The sequence below is a fragment of the Micropterus dolomieu genome, linkage group LG19, assembly GCF_021292245.1.
Source record: "Micropterus dolomieu isolate WLL.071019.BEF.003 ecotype Adirondacks linkage group LG19, ASM2129224v1, whole genome shotgun sequence".
Classification (NCBI taxonomy): Eukaryota; Metazoa; Chordata; class Actinopteri; order Centrarchiformes; family Centrarchidae; genus Micropterus; species Micropterus dolomieu.
Genome location: NC_060168.1, coordinates 30,992,028 through 31,009,882, shown reverse-complemented (window position 1 = coordinate 31,009,882; position 17,855 = coordinate 30,992,028). Strand labels below are relative to the sequence as shown.

The following is a 17,855-nucleotide window of genomic DNA, read 5'->3' as shown; positions in this document are numbered from 1 at the left end:
AAAAGTTGTGAAACCTTGCAATCTGGTTAAGTTTAGGCACAAAAAGTACTTGGTTAGGTTTAGGCAAAGATCATGGTTTGGGTTAAAATAACTGACAAACTGTCAAAAACTGACGCTACGGGGCTTCCCCCACTGCGCTGAACTGTGACGCTGTGACAGGTTGATATTGTATATTGTGGTTTTACAGTTTGAATCATACATCTTAATGATTACATCAAATATGCTTCATGTTTTGTGCTTTTAGGGCATGAATCTTTACAAATCTGAACGTAGGGCTGGACGATATGGCCAAAAATGGTATCACGATAAAAAGTTTCATATCTTTCGATATCAATAATTATCACACAAAGTATCAAATCGTTTTTTCTTTCGAGGTTAAAGGCTGATTTTTCCTCCTGAGTGAAAGTTGAAGAAACCTGATGGTTAATTGTGGTTTAAATATTTCTTTATGGTTCTGCGGCTCAGAATGGAGAACTAATATGGCTAATGCAACACACACAGACATATTCTCTGTTTTCTGAGAGAGGAAGGGGCAAAAGCTTCACCATTTTCTGTTGTGTCCTTCCACGGTGCTACATGCCCATCTGAACCACCTTTCAGGCGCTCTGAGACAGGCTGTTATTGCAACAAGTAACTGGCAGCTTAAATCCCAAAACACCTCCTGTGTTTGTTTTCAAATATTTATTTGGTTTCATTTGATATTCAGTAAAGCCGAGCATTTGTGTCTCTCTGATTTTCCGCTCATGATTTACATGTTGGCTTAGTGCGAGTGCTGAAGGAAGATGACATTTTGTCTCAAAGCTGTCAACTTTGTCTTCAGTCCCTCTGTGTTTTCCTCCCCGGCTTATCCTCCTTTTCACTGCCAGTCCCACAACACTTCCCTTCTCTGATCCCTCCTTCTCACTTTCTTTCTACGTCTCTCCTCATCTCTCTGGATCATTCTTTTAATTTTGCCCTCTGTCTCATCATTTCCACCTGTTTTTTTCCAGGGGACACGAGTGTGTCAGTGTTCAGATAATGTGCCCGTTCAGATGAAGATAATAGGGAATTCAGAAACACTCTTCACTGCTAATGTAACTACATCGCCTCAGGGAAACTGATGAAAGAACGTTTTGCCTTTCAAGTAGAGTTTAAACATTGCCCAGCATTATTATTTCTTTTTCCTGGAATCAACCACTTGTGCTTGATGTAATGCAAATTCTGTCATTTTCAAATGAGATATGTTGAAAAACAGCCCACCCAGTGAGACAAAATGATTGGCCCGGTGAATATATAACTGAGTAATGAATATATTTGAAGCCATCTCATTACAAAAAAATAACCTTTTGGTCATGTGCAGCTCTTTCTGTTCCTGTTAAAATGCTGAACATCAGAATAGATATATTTAGTTTCTCTCTTTCACTGCAAACCCTGATTTGCTTTTAACATTTTTAGACATAAATCTTTAAGGCTCAGAATTTATAGCCAAGACAACAGCTCCTCCTCTGTCACAGTTTCTCGCTTTGTTAAGGTTTATTTCATTAAACAGTGTACTGACTAAACTCTTGAAGGGACTACCAGCTTTGCTACATATAGTTGAGGCAGATTTGTGTTTTCTCAAGTATTTCTTTTTTATAAAAGTAGCATCATTATCATAAAATTAATGTGAGAGTCATTTTTCTTTGCTTTGTCTTGTTGCCTGATGTTCATGATAATGCTTGATTTGATATTTCTCAAATAGGGGAGACATTTTTGAAATCCTGTTCGCTTTACCCTGCACGAATCGACAGAGCTCAAATATTGTCTATACCCCCCCAGGGGGGTCGTGACTTGGTCCCATGGGGGTCGCAAGAATGCTACTATAGACACAAAAATAGAAAAACAATAACTTAAAAATAAGAAGAAGGACTATAGTTGTGAATGGAATCACTTTTGAGGTGACACTGTAAATATTTTGCACTGTTTAATCCAGTAGGTGGCGGTAATGCCAGCCGCTATAAGAACGCCAAAGAAGAAAAAGGCCCCGATCAGACAGAAAGAGCTTTGCAGGTTCAAAAACGCGAGGCGCACAGCAATGCCTTTTTTTGGTTTAATTTGGAAAAGAACAAAGCGCTGCGTTTTTTTATGTTGCTAGGCAACCACCGAATCAGCTGTCCAGTTTTGTATTAATAAATGTAATTAATAATTAATGTATTAATAGTATACTGTTTTGCAATAAGTAAGAAATCCAGACATGATACAATATGAGGATAATCAAACTGCAACTAATGGAATAATTCTCTCATTAAGCTTCACGGAGAGAACACAATATTTTTTCCATAGCTACCTCATTGCATTGTGGGACTTGACAGTACAATGAATCTAATGGACTTTTTTGAGTTTACTTAATTTTGTCACATTTCTAGCCTAAAATCTTAGAGTAACTTTCAGCCTTTAGAAACACAAAAGAAACCCTCTATGATGATCTCTTTGCCAGAGGTTTGTGCAGTCTTGTTCTGCAAAACACTCTGGTTTTCAGCAAGTCACTTTAACCAGAAGTTACTAAAGTCTCATCACAATAATTTATATATATATATATATATATATATATATATATAATAAACAGTTTTTTTCTTTTTCTCTAATTCTCCTTACATTCCCTACTTCCATTCCTTCATTCATCTGGGAAAACTGAAATGGAACAATGTTTTTATTTTACTACTTCTTCTCCCCCCGCAGGTAAATTCACCTGTATTGAGGCTCGTTTCCACCTGGAGCGTCAGATGGGCTACTACCTGATCCAGATGTACATCCCCTCGCTGCTAATCGTCATCCTGTCCTGGGTTTCCTTCTGGATCAACATGGACGCTGCACCCGCTCGAGTGGGTCTGGGTATCACCACTGTGCTGACCATGACCACACAGAGCTCTGGTTCCAGAGCCTCCCTGCCCAAGGTGAGGACAAATCAAACGCTCCAGTACCAGCTTTTGTAATAAACAAACATAGACTGTATAAAAGAAGTGGATATAGTCATAGTGATGTCACCCGTTGGTTTGTGGACTGCCGTCATAGAGATGTCACCCGTTGGTTTGTGGACTGCCGTTTTGAAGCCTCAAGTTTGGCCAATAGGGCGCCGCCATATGGATTTTTTGCAGCCAGCTGCACCGGACGTGGCCATATTTGAACGAGACGGTGAAGCTAACGGCCATGTGTGGAGCTAGCTAGCTTTCTCAGCTAGGTGCATCTGTAATTCACGTTAACTGTCATTTTAACAGGGCTTATAACTTTGTTTGTGAACAACAGGCTCAAAACTAAATGTACTCACCAGAGAAAGTGAACAGCCGACTACCAATAAGTTTTTTCGGTGGCGCCGGTTAAATTTAAACAGTGTCGTGGGTACGAGTCACTCTAGCCTGATTGACAGGTCGCCATGGTAACAACTTGCCAATCACAGATAATCCTGCCTTGAAGCATACTCCATAAGACCATAATTTACTAAATGAACATCATGTTGTGTTGAAAAAGACTTGAAACTAGCGACTGAGACCATAAACTCATCAGGAAAGTGTTTACTGAGGTAATAATTCAGCTGAGAATTAGCGTCATGTTACCATTATTTCTAATGGTACCGGACTTCTTTTTGCAACCAGAAGAGTCGCCCCCTGCTGGCCGTTCGATAGAATGCAGTCTTCCGCATCAAGTCTCTGACCGGAAGCTCCCGCTTGTAAACAAAGAAAGAAAATCAAATTAGCTGCTGTCCCAACTTTGTATAAAGTTAGACTTTTTAAAATAAGCAAATTGTCATATTTTATGATTGAACAGAAAAACAAGATTACAATTTGTGGTTGCAGGGAGAGTTGAATGGCATAACTATTTATTGAAGAACAATGTTTATCCATTTGACCAGTACTTCTCTGCAGTGCGTTCACTAGTAGCCTGTCAACCTCGCTGTGATGACAAGAATCTAACTCACTACTGTAGCTCGGTTTGCTTTAGCTTAGCCCACCTAGCTGTTATTTGACAAGAAATAGATTGAGCACGTAACTTCCGATAAAGTAACAAATTTACATTTTTACATGACTGTTTGGGTCTAGTTTAAACAAAAGATACAACATGTTAATTAGTGAGCTTTAAAGATGTTGGCAGATATGACAGATGTGGAAAGAACCAGGCTAGATAGACCCTGCTTTCAGTCTTTATGCTAAGCTAGGCTAATGGTCTCCCGGCTCTAGCTCACTACTTAACACTGACACATGAGAGTGTCTCACTCTCAGCAAAAAAATGTGTATTACTCTTCCTTTAGATATAACACCACGAAGATATATAATAACAGTGATAAAATAAGTACACAAATAAAAAACATTTGACCAAACAATATTACATATACAGTTAAACTCAGTATACATTTACGAACCAACATGTCATGTTCCAACAGTTTCACGCTTCACCTTTCTACTTTGGTAGACCATTTTGTCCCATTTTCAATCCAAATGTCAACAACATTTTAAGATAAAGAAAAAAGTACAGATAAAGAATTATTTATTTATTTATTTTTGTTCAGGACCTCATCATATGGTTTGGAGCACAAACGAGACATAACAAATAACAAACATATGGAGTGTTTCCCACTGGACTTTAAGAGACTATGGTGGGTGGGCCTTGGACCCTCTCGGGGGATCCGGGGGCATGTCCCCTCAGAAGAAAATTTTGTATATTTTAAAGTTAAATGCTTTAATTTGGTGCAAAATTAAGAGGCTATCTATGAAGAACTTTGCAATGTTGTGCTCTAATAAACTATTTAATCATAAACCCATTGTATAGCTATAATAAATGTGATGAAACAGCAACATGTGCGAACAAATTTATTAAATTTATCAAAGATAGAAAATAGAAAGTCATTTCCCTAACATTTTACTGTTGTTTACATTTAATGGACACATGTATTATGACATTTCATACTGCAACACTTGTCTTTGTAAAGAGACAAACTGACAGGATAAAGTCGCTAACCTGCCTGTCAACTCGCTCTGGTCCGTTTCAGTTACTATAAAGGCTTTAATACGTGTGTACTCCAAATTTAGGTGCGGCTAGCTTGATCGTCCTCTCACAAACGAGTGACAGAAACCGTTAACGTTAGTTACCTCAAAAGGTTGTCTCAAGTCGGATGCCAAAGTGTATGTAATATGTATGGAAGGAACAACCTAATTATGACATAAAGTATGAGGGTGGTTGATGTTTTCTACACCTTTTCACACCATTTCAATCAAATAAATGCAGTGGAAGAGTGGCAGAATACAGGAATAGAAGGGGAAAAGATGAATGTTAAAGAGAATTGGGGTAGGTAGACAGAGAGCTACAGTTTCTGCTGAATAATTTATGTTCAAAACAAGTAAAGGAAAATATAGACATAGAGGAATTATTAGAAAGAAGATGAAAGAAAGGGAAATAGGAAGAGAAATGGGAAGAAATAGCAGATTTGTCATTGCCAAATGTATGTTAGAGTGGAGGGATGAGAGGAAAAGTGGAGGGAAGGAGAAGAATTAAAAACAGACATTTAACAGAGGAAGTTCAAGAAAACAAAGATGAGTGAAATAACTTTTAAAAACCAAGAGTAATATTTTCCTGAGGGATTTTCAGATTAAGGAAATACTTAACGGTCAGGCGTTGCGTGAGCCAGTAGGATTGCATAAGTATGTCCAGGGAAGCTGTAATCCCAACACACACATACCTACAAACACACAAACACACAAACACACAAACACACAAACACACACACACACACACACACACACAGTGTTTGTTGACATTAGGTGCTTCATGCGCTCTAAAAATTGAATAAGTGAACCGTGATTCCTCCGCAGTTCAGCTGTCACAATAATGATCACACAGCACAGCTGAGCTTAAGGTGAACGTACTGCTCACAGACACACACACACACACACACACACACACACTCGTACATCTAAGTGTGTATGTGTGTGATTGATAGCAGATACACACACACTTAACACACGGCTCTTTTCACATGCCACAGAGGACGGCTGCACCATGTCAGGCGAGGCAAGAAAGGAAATGAGGAAAGGAGACGAGGCAGGAGGAGGAAGGAGGACGAACACGAGGAGAAGAAATACTAGATTGTTGACTGTGTTTGGGATTTATTTAGCAAAGCAGAAGATTGATGATGAGTTAATGTTATGTACACAGTAAGTTCTGATACTGTATATACAGGGATGGTTAACTCACCACAAAGTATTGCAGTATGCAGGTAGACAAAATGTATGAACAAGTCTAGAAAAACATAACATCTGTCAAAATGCTACACAATGCAGCTACTACAAAGGTTGGTCCTATCAACTTCAATGCAAAAGAAGCCATATTTACCAGCCTTTAAATAGATTTTTAGCATTTTGAAGCGGTTTCAAAGCAACTTTAGGATCAGAATCATAAATTATTTATTGACAAGCAGTTTTCACATGCAAGGAATTTGCCTTGGTGTTGTAAAAGGTACTAAGTACATTTAATTACCGTTTTACAACACATGTTTGTAAAATGAGATTAAGTTGTATTTTCCCTTTATGCCACTCACAAAAACAAACGTTATATACAAAAAATATATATACGGTAAATGGGTGAAAAAATAAAAAATGCCATAGTGATGCATATAGTAATCTAACATACACAATTTTGAATAAGGAATGTGCAAATGTTCGTAGTATAAAGAATAAAAGCAACTTCTAAGTATCAGATTACACAATGTCAGCCAGAAAATGGTCCTGATCCTACAGACGATTACACATTAATAAGCAAATGAAATTTTATTTCATTTGTTATAAGAAAATGCAACCGAGTCTGCCTCACGAGGCTCACAGAGAAAGACAGGTAGAACAAAAACTGGTTTTGCTTTGCCTTCTCTCACCAAGTTCAACGATGTCTACCACGTGTTCTGTAACACTTTCAATGACATGGTTATTAATATGTCTGATCCCCGAAGTCTGGGCCCTGATGTTCAATCAGGTTGTGACAGACTGTGATTGGCTGGGATTGAACAGTCTAATATGTGCCTCATCCAAGCCACAACCATGATTCAGAGAATGTAATGAAATATGTAAATGTGGTAATTGTTTGATTGAGTTCCATTAATGAAAACAATTGTTAGAAATAATACTGTTTGCTCAGGCAGTCCATCAGGATCACATTGCCATCAACATCCAACATCCATCCATTTTCTAATTTCACCAAATGGCTAACCAGTCACCAAACAGGTTAGCCTGTTACCCAGCAGGTCACCTGATCAGTGGTCCCGTCAGCTCAGTATCCCTCTCAACCTCATTAGGGCTACGACTATTTTCATTATTGACTACTCTGCCGACTATTTTCACGATTAATGGACTAATCATTTAGTTTATAAAATGTATTATACAAAATGCTCATCACAATTTTCCAGAGCCCAAAATGACGTCTTCAGATTTCTTCTTTTGTCCAACCAACAGTCCAAAACTCTAAGATCAAAGATCATAAATGACAAAGAATAGCAGCAATTCCTCACATTAAAGAAGATTAAATCAGCAATGTTTTACATTTTTGCTTTAAAAAATATATTTGTGAATCGATTTGGAAAATAGTTGTTGATAAATTTTCAACTAATCTATTAATCGACTATTCGTTGCAGCTCTTAACCTCATACAGGACAGGATCAGGCAGGGAGGAGCCCGACGTGTTTTAGCTTAGCCCGCCTGATTGTACTACTAAAGCTGCCTAGTTTCAAAGTTTATGTTTTGTTCAATACACAGATACACAACCACCACACCACAAGTATCATTTAACTATTTACTAGTTGTCATATTATTATAACTATTATACTTTTTACCATTTGTCTTTTCTAACATTGTCCATCATTTTAGGATATACCCAAACTTGAACGTCGTGTATCTAAGTCAGCTACTTTTAATGCAAATTTGAATGTCAACTCAGTAGACTTCACATATCAACTTTACAGCGAACACACTGCAGTGTGATTTTAGTTTGGGGCTTTTCTCCACCAAAATAAAAAAAAGTCTTTACTTTAGCTTATTCCTGATTGTAAACATTTATATAGAAAGTTATAAAAGCTACAAATTGGTAGTAAAACAGGAAACCAGGAAATAACTATTTAGAGGCATTATTTCAAACAATTTGGTGTACCCACTCTCTCTCCATCTGCTACATTTACTTCAGTTAGTGCTTTACTTTCCTAGAATGCCTTTTAACCACCTTTCAGAGAACGATGCATTTTTGCGTTAGTTGTACAAAGTTAATGTTTTCCAGGTAGGAAGGGGGCCATTTAGCTCTTCTTCACATATTTTAAATTGATTCATGGAAATACAGAGTTCTTAATGTGCTTCCATAATAATAATAATGTCTGCTTCCATTTGTGAATCTGCGTTTGATGCCAGTACATTGTGCTAATTTTATAATTCCATCCAAGCATCTCCAAAATAACACATACAGCAACCAACACTAAACTAAACATTACTTGGTGAAAATAGGGAGGACATCAGTTTGAGAGAGGAAATCGGCTTGCATCCCTGCCTTATGTGTTTATATAAAAAGGTTTTACGAATTTCACGAATCTCTAAATTGGGGTAATGTAAGAATCCTCTTTATATTCTTATTCTGTTTCTCTCTCTCTGCCTTGAACTTCCTCTCTCTGTCTGCATGACCATCAAACCGTTTAGGCCTCAGTGCCTCTCAGCAGCTCGGGGGGGGGGGGATCAGTCGGGCATTCGAAGATAAATGTTTTCATAAGCATCAGACTCTGTGCAAACGAGCCCAATTCACAACAAGGAAGAGGGGCGGTGATAAGCGCTGTGTGTTTGTGAAAGTGATCTAAAGTCATAGTTTAATTGGATTTTAAACGGCTGATTGTGGGTTTTGAGACAGAACAGGGATCTCCCTCTCAGGCTGCACGGTGTAATTGCGTGTGGAGATGGAGAGTTGTAATGACAGGCCAGGGTGAATGCACTTGAATAATGGCACTTGGCGGGTAGATAGCAATCAGACAATGATCCAACCAGGCTTCATTTAGCCCTTATTATCTGGACAGTCCTTACCCTGTCCTTCTCGGATCACAGCTCAGTCTGTATGTAAAATCTGCTGACATTCGACTGGTTTTGTGTGCTTATCGTATCTTGTGTTGTGGCTTTTGGTCCGCCTGGCTGTCCGTGCAGTCCCTACAATCTACACATAAATTAAAAACATCATACAATTGTGATCTAAACTCTATGCAATTAGCATACTTTTACATGTTCATGGAAAGTTATATGAGTTTGTGCACTGGTCAACTTCACACCAGATTCCACTACAGCAGTCGAGGTGGTGTCATAGAGAGTGTTTGTCCCATGCTGTGCCTAACTGTTTGTCCTTGCCCCTCCTATAATCACTTTGTTTTTGTTTTATTTAGGCAGTAAAATGAGAACTATAACTCTGAAGCATAAATATAGTTTTGTACGGAGGCCTAGTCCATACGTACAGGATATTTTTATAACAGAGACTTTTTTTTTCAACTACGGAGGAAAAACTCTGTCTACATGGGATCGCAAAACACGCTATCAAGCGCTGTCAAGAGCATGCCAAACCAACAGGCGGGGATATGACTCTAACCGAAAAGCTATGTTGGCCAATCAGAGCCTAATAAAAAAACCTCGGTACGCTTTCAAACAAACTCTGGTGCTGTTCACTTGTGGTATGAAAGCAAATGAAACAACCACAGGATTTTATGATAGCGGAGATGTGATCTGAGCATTATTTCCAAAGCTGAACCACTAATAAATCCATCTGTAACAGGGAGACACGGCGAGTAAGGTTGAAGACACGCGAACAAACTGCAACACTGGGTGACAATAAACAATGACCCGACAAAGACAAGACAGAAACACCAGGTATATATACACACACACAGGGACTAACGAGCAGGGTGGGAGCAACACAGGTGAAAGACATGAGGCTAACGAGGCACAGGCAGGGAGGCCGTCCCGGAGGATGACCCAACAGGCCGGGCAGAACAGGGGGGCCACAGAGTTCGGGAGGCCGTCCCGGAGTACGACCCAACAGGCCGGGCAGAACAGGGGGGCCACAGAGTTCGGGAGGCCGTCCCGGAGTACGACCCAACAGGCCGGGCAGAACAGGGAGGCAACAACAATGTTCAGGAGGTCGCCCCGGGGGACGACCCACGACGGAGCTGGTGCCCGGTCGGACCACCGACAAGGGACCAGAAGTCGGCTGGGCCACCAACGGAGCTGCGGTTGGTCGGACCACCGTCGAGGGAACAGGAGTCGGTCGGACCATCGGCAAAGCCGGTGCCGGTCGGACCATCGGCAAAGCCGGTGCCGGTCGGACCATCGATGAGGGAACAGGAGTCGGCTGGGCCACCGGCGAAGCAGGTGCCGGTCAGACCATCGATGAGGGAACAGGAGTCTGCTCGAGAACAGGCAGGCTGCTAGCAGCGCTAGCGGGCCGAGGATCAGGCAGGCGGCTAACAGCGCTAGCAGGCCAGGGATCACGCTGGTTGCAGACGGGTCGCTGCTGGTGACCTGGTCACCTCCGATGACCACCACGGGAACCCGAAAAGATGGCCAGGCGACTCCCTTCAAAGGAGAACTCCGGGGGAAGCCTAGCCTCCAGGCTAACGGGCCATAGGCTAGCTGGTCGACTCAGAGCTGGTTGGCTGACTGGTTGGGAACTAGCAGTCCTAGGGCTCTCTGGTTCTAACGCCAAGTCCATCAAAAAAGAGACCAGAGAGCTAGATGTCCAGGAGTCCCCAACCAGTCCGGATGATGGAGCTAACACAGGAGGGAGATGACCAGGCAGGCAGCTAGCAGCGCTAGCCGGCAGAGAATCAGGCGGGTGACTAGCAGGCTGGGTGCTAGCAGGCCGGGAGAGGAAGAAGCCTCCCACCCTGCAGCTAGCAGGCCGGGAACAAGTCCTTTGGGGGTTAGCAGGCTGGGGAACAGACGGCCTGGAGCTAGCATCACCGGGGACAGGCTGAGGACTAGCAGCGCTAGCCAAGCTGGAGACTGGCGGATCAGGTTGGCGGCTAGCAGCTCTAGCGGGTCGGGGATCAGGCTGGCGGCTAGCAGCTTGAGCGCCACCAGGCAGCGAACCCTCGGGAGTGTCCATTATCTGCTCCAGGTCTCTCTACGTCCGTCTGATGACGACCAACTGCTCAGCCAGGGAGGGGAGATTCAGCAGCTTTAGCTTGCTGCACAGGGTCTTCTCCATGAGGCCATAAACAAACAGTCTGCGGTTCAAGTCCGTGGAATCCAGGATTGAGGAACCTAACCTTTCGCAGGTCGAGGTCCACTCCCTTATATCCTCTGCCAACAATGCTAGATCCATTGGGTCCATTTGTGGTTGGGTCATTCTGTCACGGTAAGTGGGTGGTGAAGCAGGTTGTAGGTTGGAGGACCCAAATGCAGGACACGAAAGCCAGCAGGAACAGTTCAGAGAAGGGTTTTAATACAACAAAAGGCGAGCACACTTACAAACAGAGTGGCTGATTGACTGAGTCCAAAAACAAAGGCTGTCCAACAGAAATCCAAAAGGGTGAAAACCAGAATCCAAAAATGAGCAGGGTAACAGGGAGACACAGTGAGTAATGTTGAAGACACGAGCACAAACTGCAACACTGGGTGACAATAAACAATGACCCGACAAAGACAAGACAGAAACACCAGGTATATATACACAGGGACTAACGAGCAGGGCGGGAGCAACACAGGTGAAAGACATGAGGCTAACGAGGCACAGGCAGGGAGAGAGAGCGCAGGGGAAAACAGAGACAGACATGCAGAGGGATCACTGGGGTAACAGACATGACAAGGGTTACCAAACACTAGACGACAGACAAGACAAACCCCCTAAACCCAACAGACCGAAATAACGCTAACTAAACACAAAAGTGCAAAACACGGCATGGCAGACAGGCAGAGTGTGACACCATCTGCTGACAGCGACATGTGTTCAGCGATCTTATAATTGATCTGTATAAGCCGCTATGTTTCTGAAAATCATTTTATAAGGTATAGCCTACTTGTCAGCGCGGGTATTTCCCTGATTAATAAGGTTAAAATCTGGTTAAAAATAGAGGGCAAGTAGTATTCAGTTTACCCTGTCAGTCCATAAAAACTGTGACAGCGATACCATAGTATACTATATGCGAATAAGCCCAGAATTATTACTGTACATCCTGTTTTTACGTTATTATTCATAATAGGCTATGTGGTCGATCTGCTGTCAAGCATTACTAATCATGCTTATAATAAATACAGCGATACAGATCGGAAGCTTTAAAGTGCTGCATAAACTTCTGTCAGTCACCAGAGTTTGATTTCCCCACGTGGGTCCTGATGACGGAGGATGACAATCGCCAAAGCTGTCCAATCAACAAGTTACCTGTACGTCTGTGTAACGTCATGGTTACTTCTCTTGGCTCGTTTGTAAAACTGCAGTGTGAACATGAACCGGATCAGAACTAAAATGCAACAGCGTATAATTTTTTTCACTTGGTCCGGACCAAATGAACCGAACTACAGGTGTGAAAGCACCCTAAAATATGGGTGTGTTTAGTGCACAAACTCCTTAAAGACAAAAGTTGACATGAAGTTTTAGGGCTCTGCTACATGAAGAAAATACTTATCAAGACAGTCTGTGGCTGGCTGCACAAGAAACCTTAAAGCATAAACAGTTTCTCATCATTACTTTTGTCGCTTTCTTAAGAATCAAATCAAGATGATCGTGTTAATGATTATCAAGTCAGACATCAAGGCTGGTGGGCGATTCATAAAACAACAACGCCTCTAAACAGCTCAACCCAGATGCCACTAACAGTTTCTTTCCCCTTTACAGGTGTCCTATGTAAAAGCCATTGATATCTGGATGGCTGTATGTCTGCTGTTCGTGTTCTCGGCCCTGCTGGAGTATGCCGCTGTCAACTTCATCGCCCGCCAACACAAGGAGCTGCTGCGCTTCAGACGGAGGCGACGACACATGAAGGTGAATAATCTCCCACATCTGTGATCCAGTTAAACATTTACATTCACATTGTCTTCTTTTATCTTTCCAGTTAAGTTTTTCTGTGATTCCGAGTAACAAAACGCCTGATAAAAGAAAATGAGACCAGCTTTTGCTGCTCTTCAAATAATTATACATGACTTAAGGATTTGACAATGATGAATACAGATGGAATTTGAATGCTAATCTTGAATGATCCACACTCTTCCATATGTGCCCTTTAACTTCTATCGTTCAGCTGTTTTAAAAGAAAGGACCTTTAAGAACAAAGAGTAACCAAACAAGCTGTTTTCCAATGGTCAAAAACAAACGGTTCAACAGTTATTTTGTCCGTACACAAGCATCATCTTTATCTAGACTTGTGTTGTTGTCTCCAGCTAGCACCACAGAAAAGAAACAAATAATTTAAAACCACAAATGTGTTGTTTTTAAGGGATGAGAAGTGGTACCTACTGCAGTTATGGAAATCCTCTGCCGCTGGGCAGCAATGTCCACCTAACCAAGATCTTATATATCATTCATACCTTGCACTTTGTAAAATAATGTATCATAGATAATTTATTATTACTGCTTAAGCACTTCTGGTTAGATGCTATCTGCATTTCGTTGCTTTGTACCTAGTGACAAGCGCAATGAAAATAAAGTTGAATCTAATCTAATCTTAGTTTGTTAGGTGGACATTGAGGCGACGTTCTGCACTGTAAACATCAGAATGCGGTTTGGATTAAAATCCCTGCGCTCTGTCCTCGGGCTCTGAAATATTTACTCCGTGTTTGATATTAGCTTTGTGAGGTGCTCATCACCAGGCAGAAACACATGGCATCAATGTTTCATGGGCGGAGCAATGAGCATGATTAAAAGCTGAGCTGTGGAGCAAACAGAGACAAGGCTCATAATGGATTCATAATGTAGAAGAGTTAAAAAAAATGTTCCCTCTGCTCTGAAACTTTTGTTTGTGGAAATGCATAATTTACAAGAAACAGTGATGAGAGTGTGTCTTTTTTAGGGATGTGTGTAGTTGCACTGAATCCAGCATTTTGATCCCTGTTTCACGGTCAATGTGCTGCATGTCTCTTATTTCTGCCATATTAATATTCCAAAGTAAACATCCTGTCAAAAACACACTAGCAAAAGCAACTTGAACGAAAAGTTTACTGTTTTCTTTTAAAGCTGAAATTCAAATAAATTTCATGGAAACAGCAGTAAAGACAAATAGACTTGTGGTGACAAGGTGCATTTAGTAGATGTTCTGGAGCTTTTGATCGTCCTACATGATCCTTATTAGCAGGCAGAAGTTCAAGTGGTTTAATATATCTAATAACTCTCTGTAGTTGATATTTTATTAAACAGCAATGTGTTTTGTGTTTGTGAGGGTCGTATGTATGCATAGATGTGTTGCTGAATATGTTAGTGTCTTTGCACTGCGCTGGAGAAAAACAGCACAGTCAACAACCTTTTGTTTTTCTTTGTTTTGACATCACTATGAAGTCAAAAACAAATAGATCTACTTCAAAAACCACCTAAATTTTTTTATTAACTGTCTCCAAGCCTAAGAAGACTACTTTAGATGAAATGAAGATAAAGTGGAGACCTGAAAATATGTCACTTTATTTAATTTCTCAAAACCTGCTTTGGATATATTTAGTAAAAATGACAAAGCGTGATGTCAATTTTCCCCTGGAGGACTTTTGAGATGTATCAGGGTTTTTCATCTTTCATTGTCTTTGTATTTTTACACATTTAATCAATCAATTCTATCTGTCTGGGTATATTTATCAGTCCCGGGCTGCTGTATTGAAAAACGAGTAAAGCTGTCAGGTTTGTGGGGAATACTGAAGTGCTGATTGATTGTGAAACTGGTGGTTTGTGTGTTTGTGTGGGTTGGTGGGGGCAAAAAAACATAAACACCCACAGGAAATGCAATGGTGGGCCTGCAGTAAACAATCCATGCAGTCCTGGATTTGTGTCTCTATGTGTGCGTGTATCAGAGGGAGGAGGAGATTATATCTATACAGCCGGTGAACATGCATGAGTGCATTCACGAGGGCTGTCGTGCGTTTTGACGTTGTAGGGCATGTGTTCGCTCCTGCCTTGACTGGAGCTGCTTGATTGAGTTTGACACATTTTAGTGTGTGTGAGCACGTTCGCGCGTTTCCGTATTTATGAGGGCCTCGTGTCCTCGCAAGGCTGCTAAGGTGACAAAGGTGCTGTGAAGTGAGGACACTGTGTGAGAAAGTCCTGTTCGGGATGAGATTGTTTTAGTTTAGAGATGGATGAAGTCAGGGTCACGTTTAAATTGGATTTAGAGCTAAAGGTAATCCTTTTTTTTTTTTTTTTTTTTTTACAATTATTATTAGGGATGATGATGTCTTCAAATTGTTTGTTTTCTCAGACCAACGATGTTCAATTGACAGTAATACAAAACTTCACATGTGAGAGGCTAAAATAGCAAATGTTTGGCATATTTGTTGCTTGATAAATTATTTAAATGATTTGCAAAAATTTTCCTCAGTGCTGTTTTCCGAAGAATAAACTTTGAAACTCAGCTTTTAAGCCAGTGTCATGTTATATAAGCAAAAGCACCGGAACAGCTACAGTACCTTGAGGAAAGATTGTTTTCTCAAAAGCTTTTAGAAAAGTCATGAAAAATAAATATTATTGATTTTATGTGGTAGAAATATGTTTTTCCTTTCCTTTTGTGACTATTCTGTCGACAACTGAGAAGTGATTGTAAAGTATTTTATGACACCAAATTAAATTTTTCAAATAGCATCATTCTCAATTTATTATTTATTATTATGATGTCAAATTTAGATTTGTGATTGTTGTTATTGCTATGCACAAAGATACCAAAGCAAATTCCTTGCATGTGTAAACCTACTTGGCAAACAAGCTGATTCTGACAAACCCAAATTAATGGAGTAAAAATGGGTTTTGAACAAATGACAGCCTGCTGTTTGTGAACACTTCCTTAAGTTTAGGTAGTTTAATACGCACATCAACCTCAGTTAATAAAAGCATAGAAAGGAAAAGGAATCAGGAAGTTCAGTGGGGTTTGTGGGGAAAAGATACATAAAAATAAAAAACTATAAATCCTAAATCCTATTGTTGTAATCCCCAATCCTCTGAGCTGTGATTTTAGGTGAAGAGCTAGATTAGCGGTCCGGCTGCCGGTGCACTTTCAGGTGAATCAGACACTAACCGCCTTGCTCGCTCACTCTGTTTGTATACCTCTCACTATGTCTCTCGACCGTCTTTCACCCCAACAGCAGGAAGAGAGAGCGAGAGGACCGCAGGCTCAGGATTGACCCACATCTGGCACACCAAACCTTTTGCATAGTTTTTTTTTCTGTTATACAGTTTATTTCTGCTCATGTGACGAAAGCAGGAGGTGAATTTAGGCCATCGGTCTGTTATGTAATTTGAGTTTGGTTAATGAAGGAGCTTGTCTGTTCAGTTGAGGTCAAAATCTAACAGACTTTGCAGCTGATCACATTTCATCACAAAATTTTTGAATTCAGGTGCTGTAACGTGGTTTGTTTGACAAACTGTACAGTCTATTCTTCACACAGTGTGATTTATTTATTAGTAATTTCTATCCATGACATGTAGAAGAAAGCAAACACACTTAACCAGCTACTTCTGCCTTTTCACACCACAGTCACAAATGTTAAAAAATAAATGTACTTGAACTGTCAGGCGATTTGATGAAAGCATCAGCACCAAATGTCAGAGATGTTACTGCAAGTGGGTGAAAATTTTATGAAAACAGATTATGCTCCACTGCAAGAGAATAAAATACAGATAATGTTAAGACAAATAGACTGTAATGAAAGAAGTCAAAGAAAATGTTTAATACATATATCTAGTGATCCCCATAAAACTGCAGTAAGCACAAATCAAGCATCATACTGTTTGTTTTTATCAAATTAAATTATCAATGGAAATCAAATTTATCAACCCATGGAGGTCTGGATTTGGAGTCACACTCAAAATCAAAGTGGAAAACCACACTACAGGCTGATCCAACTTTGATGTAATGTCCTTAAAACAAGTCAAAATGAGGCTCAGTAGTGTGTGTGGCCTCCACGTGCCTGTATGACCTCCCTACAATGCCTGGGCGTGCTCCTGATGAGGTGGCGGATGGTCTCCTGAGGGATCTCCTCCCAGACCTGGACTAAAGCATCCGCCAACTCCTGGACAGTCTGTGGTGCAACGTGGCGTTGGTGGATGGAGCGAGACATGATGTCCCAGATGTGCTCAATTGGATTAAGGTCTGGGGAACGGGCGGGCCGGTCCATAGCATCAATGCCTTCCTCTTGCAGGAACTGCTGACACACTCCAGCCACATGAGGTCTAGCATTGTCTTGCATTAGGAGGAACCCAGGGCCAACCGCGCCAGCATATGGTCTCACAAGGCGTCTGAGGATCTCATCTTGGTAACTAATGGCAGTCGGACTACCTCTGGCGAGCACATGGAGGGCTGTGCGGCCCCCCAAAGAAATGCCACCCCACACCATTACTGACCCACCGCCAACCGGTCATGCTGGAGGATGTTGCAGGCAGCAGAACGTTCTCCACGGCGTCTCCAGACTCTGTCACGTCTGTCACATGTGCTCAGTGTGAACCTGCTTTCATCTGTGAAGAGCACAGGGCGCCAGTGGCGAATTTGCCAATCTTGGTGTTCTCTGGCAAATGCCAAACGTCCTGTACGGTGTTGGGCTGTAAGCACAACCCCCACCTGTGGACGTCGGGCCCTCATACCACCCTCATGGAGTCTGTTTCTGACCGTTTGAGCAGACACATGCACATTTGTGGCCTGCTGGAGGTCATTTTGCAGGGCTCTGGCA

The 17,855-nt window shown here is 41.3% G+C and overlaps 1 protein-coding gene across 1 annotated transcript in view; it reads left to right on the top strand.

Annotated features, from left to right (window-relative positions):
- The window catches only part of glra1 (glycine receptor, alpha 1), a 133,230-nt gene that overhangs the window by 93,757 nt on the left and 21,618 nt on the right, over window positions 1-17,855 (top strand). Inside the window, exons 10-11 of the mRNA XM_046030573.1 lie at window positions 2,698-2,912; window positions 12,841-12,987. Of these exons, the coding sequence (XP_045886529.1) occupies window positions 2,698-2,912; window positions 12,841-12,987 (362 nt within the window). The remainder of the gene's footprint in view (window positions 1-2,697; window positions 2,913-12,840; window positions 12,988-17,855) is intronic.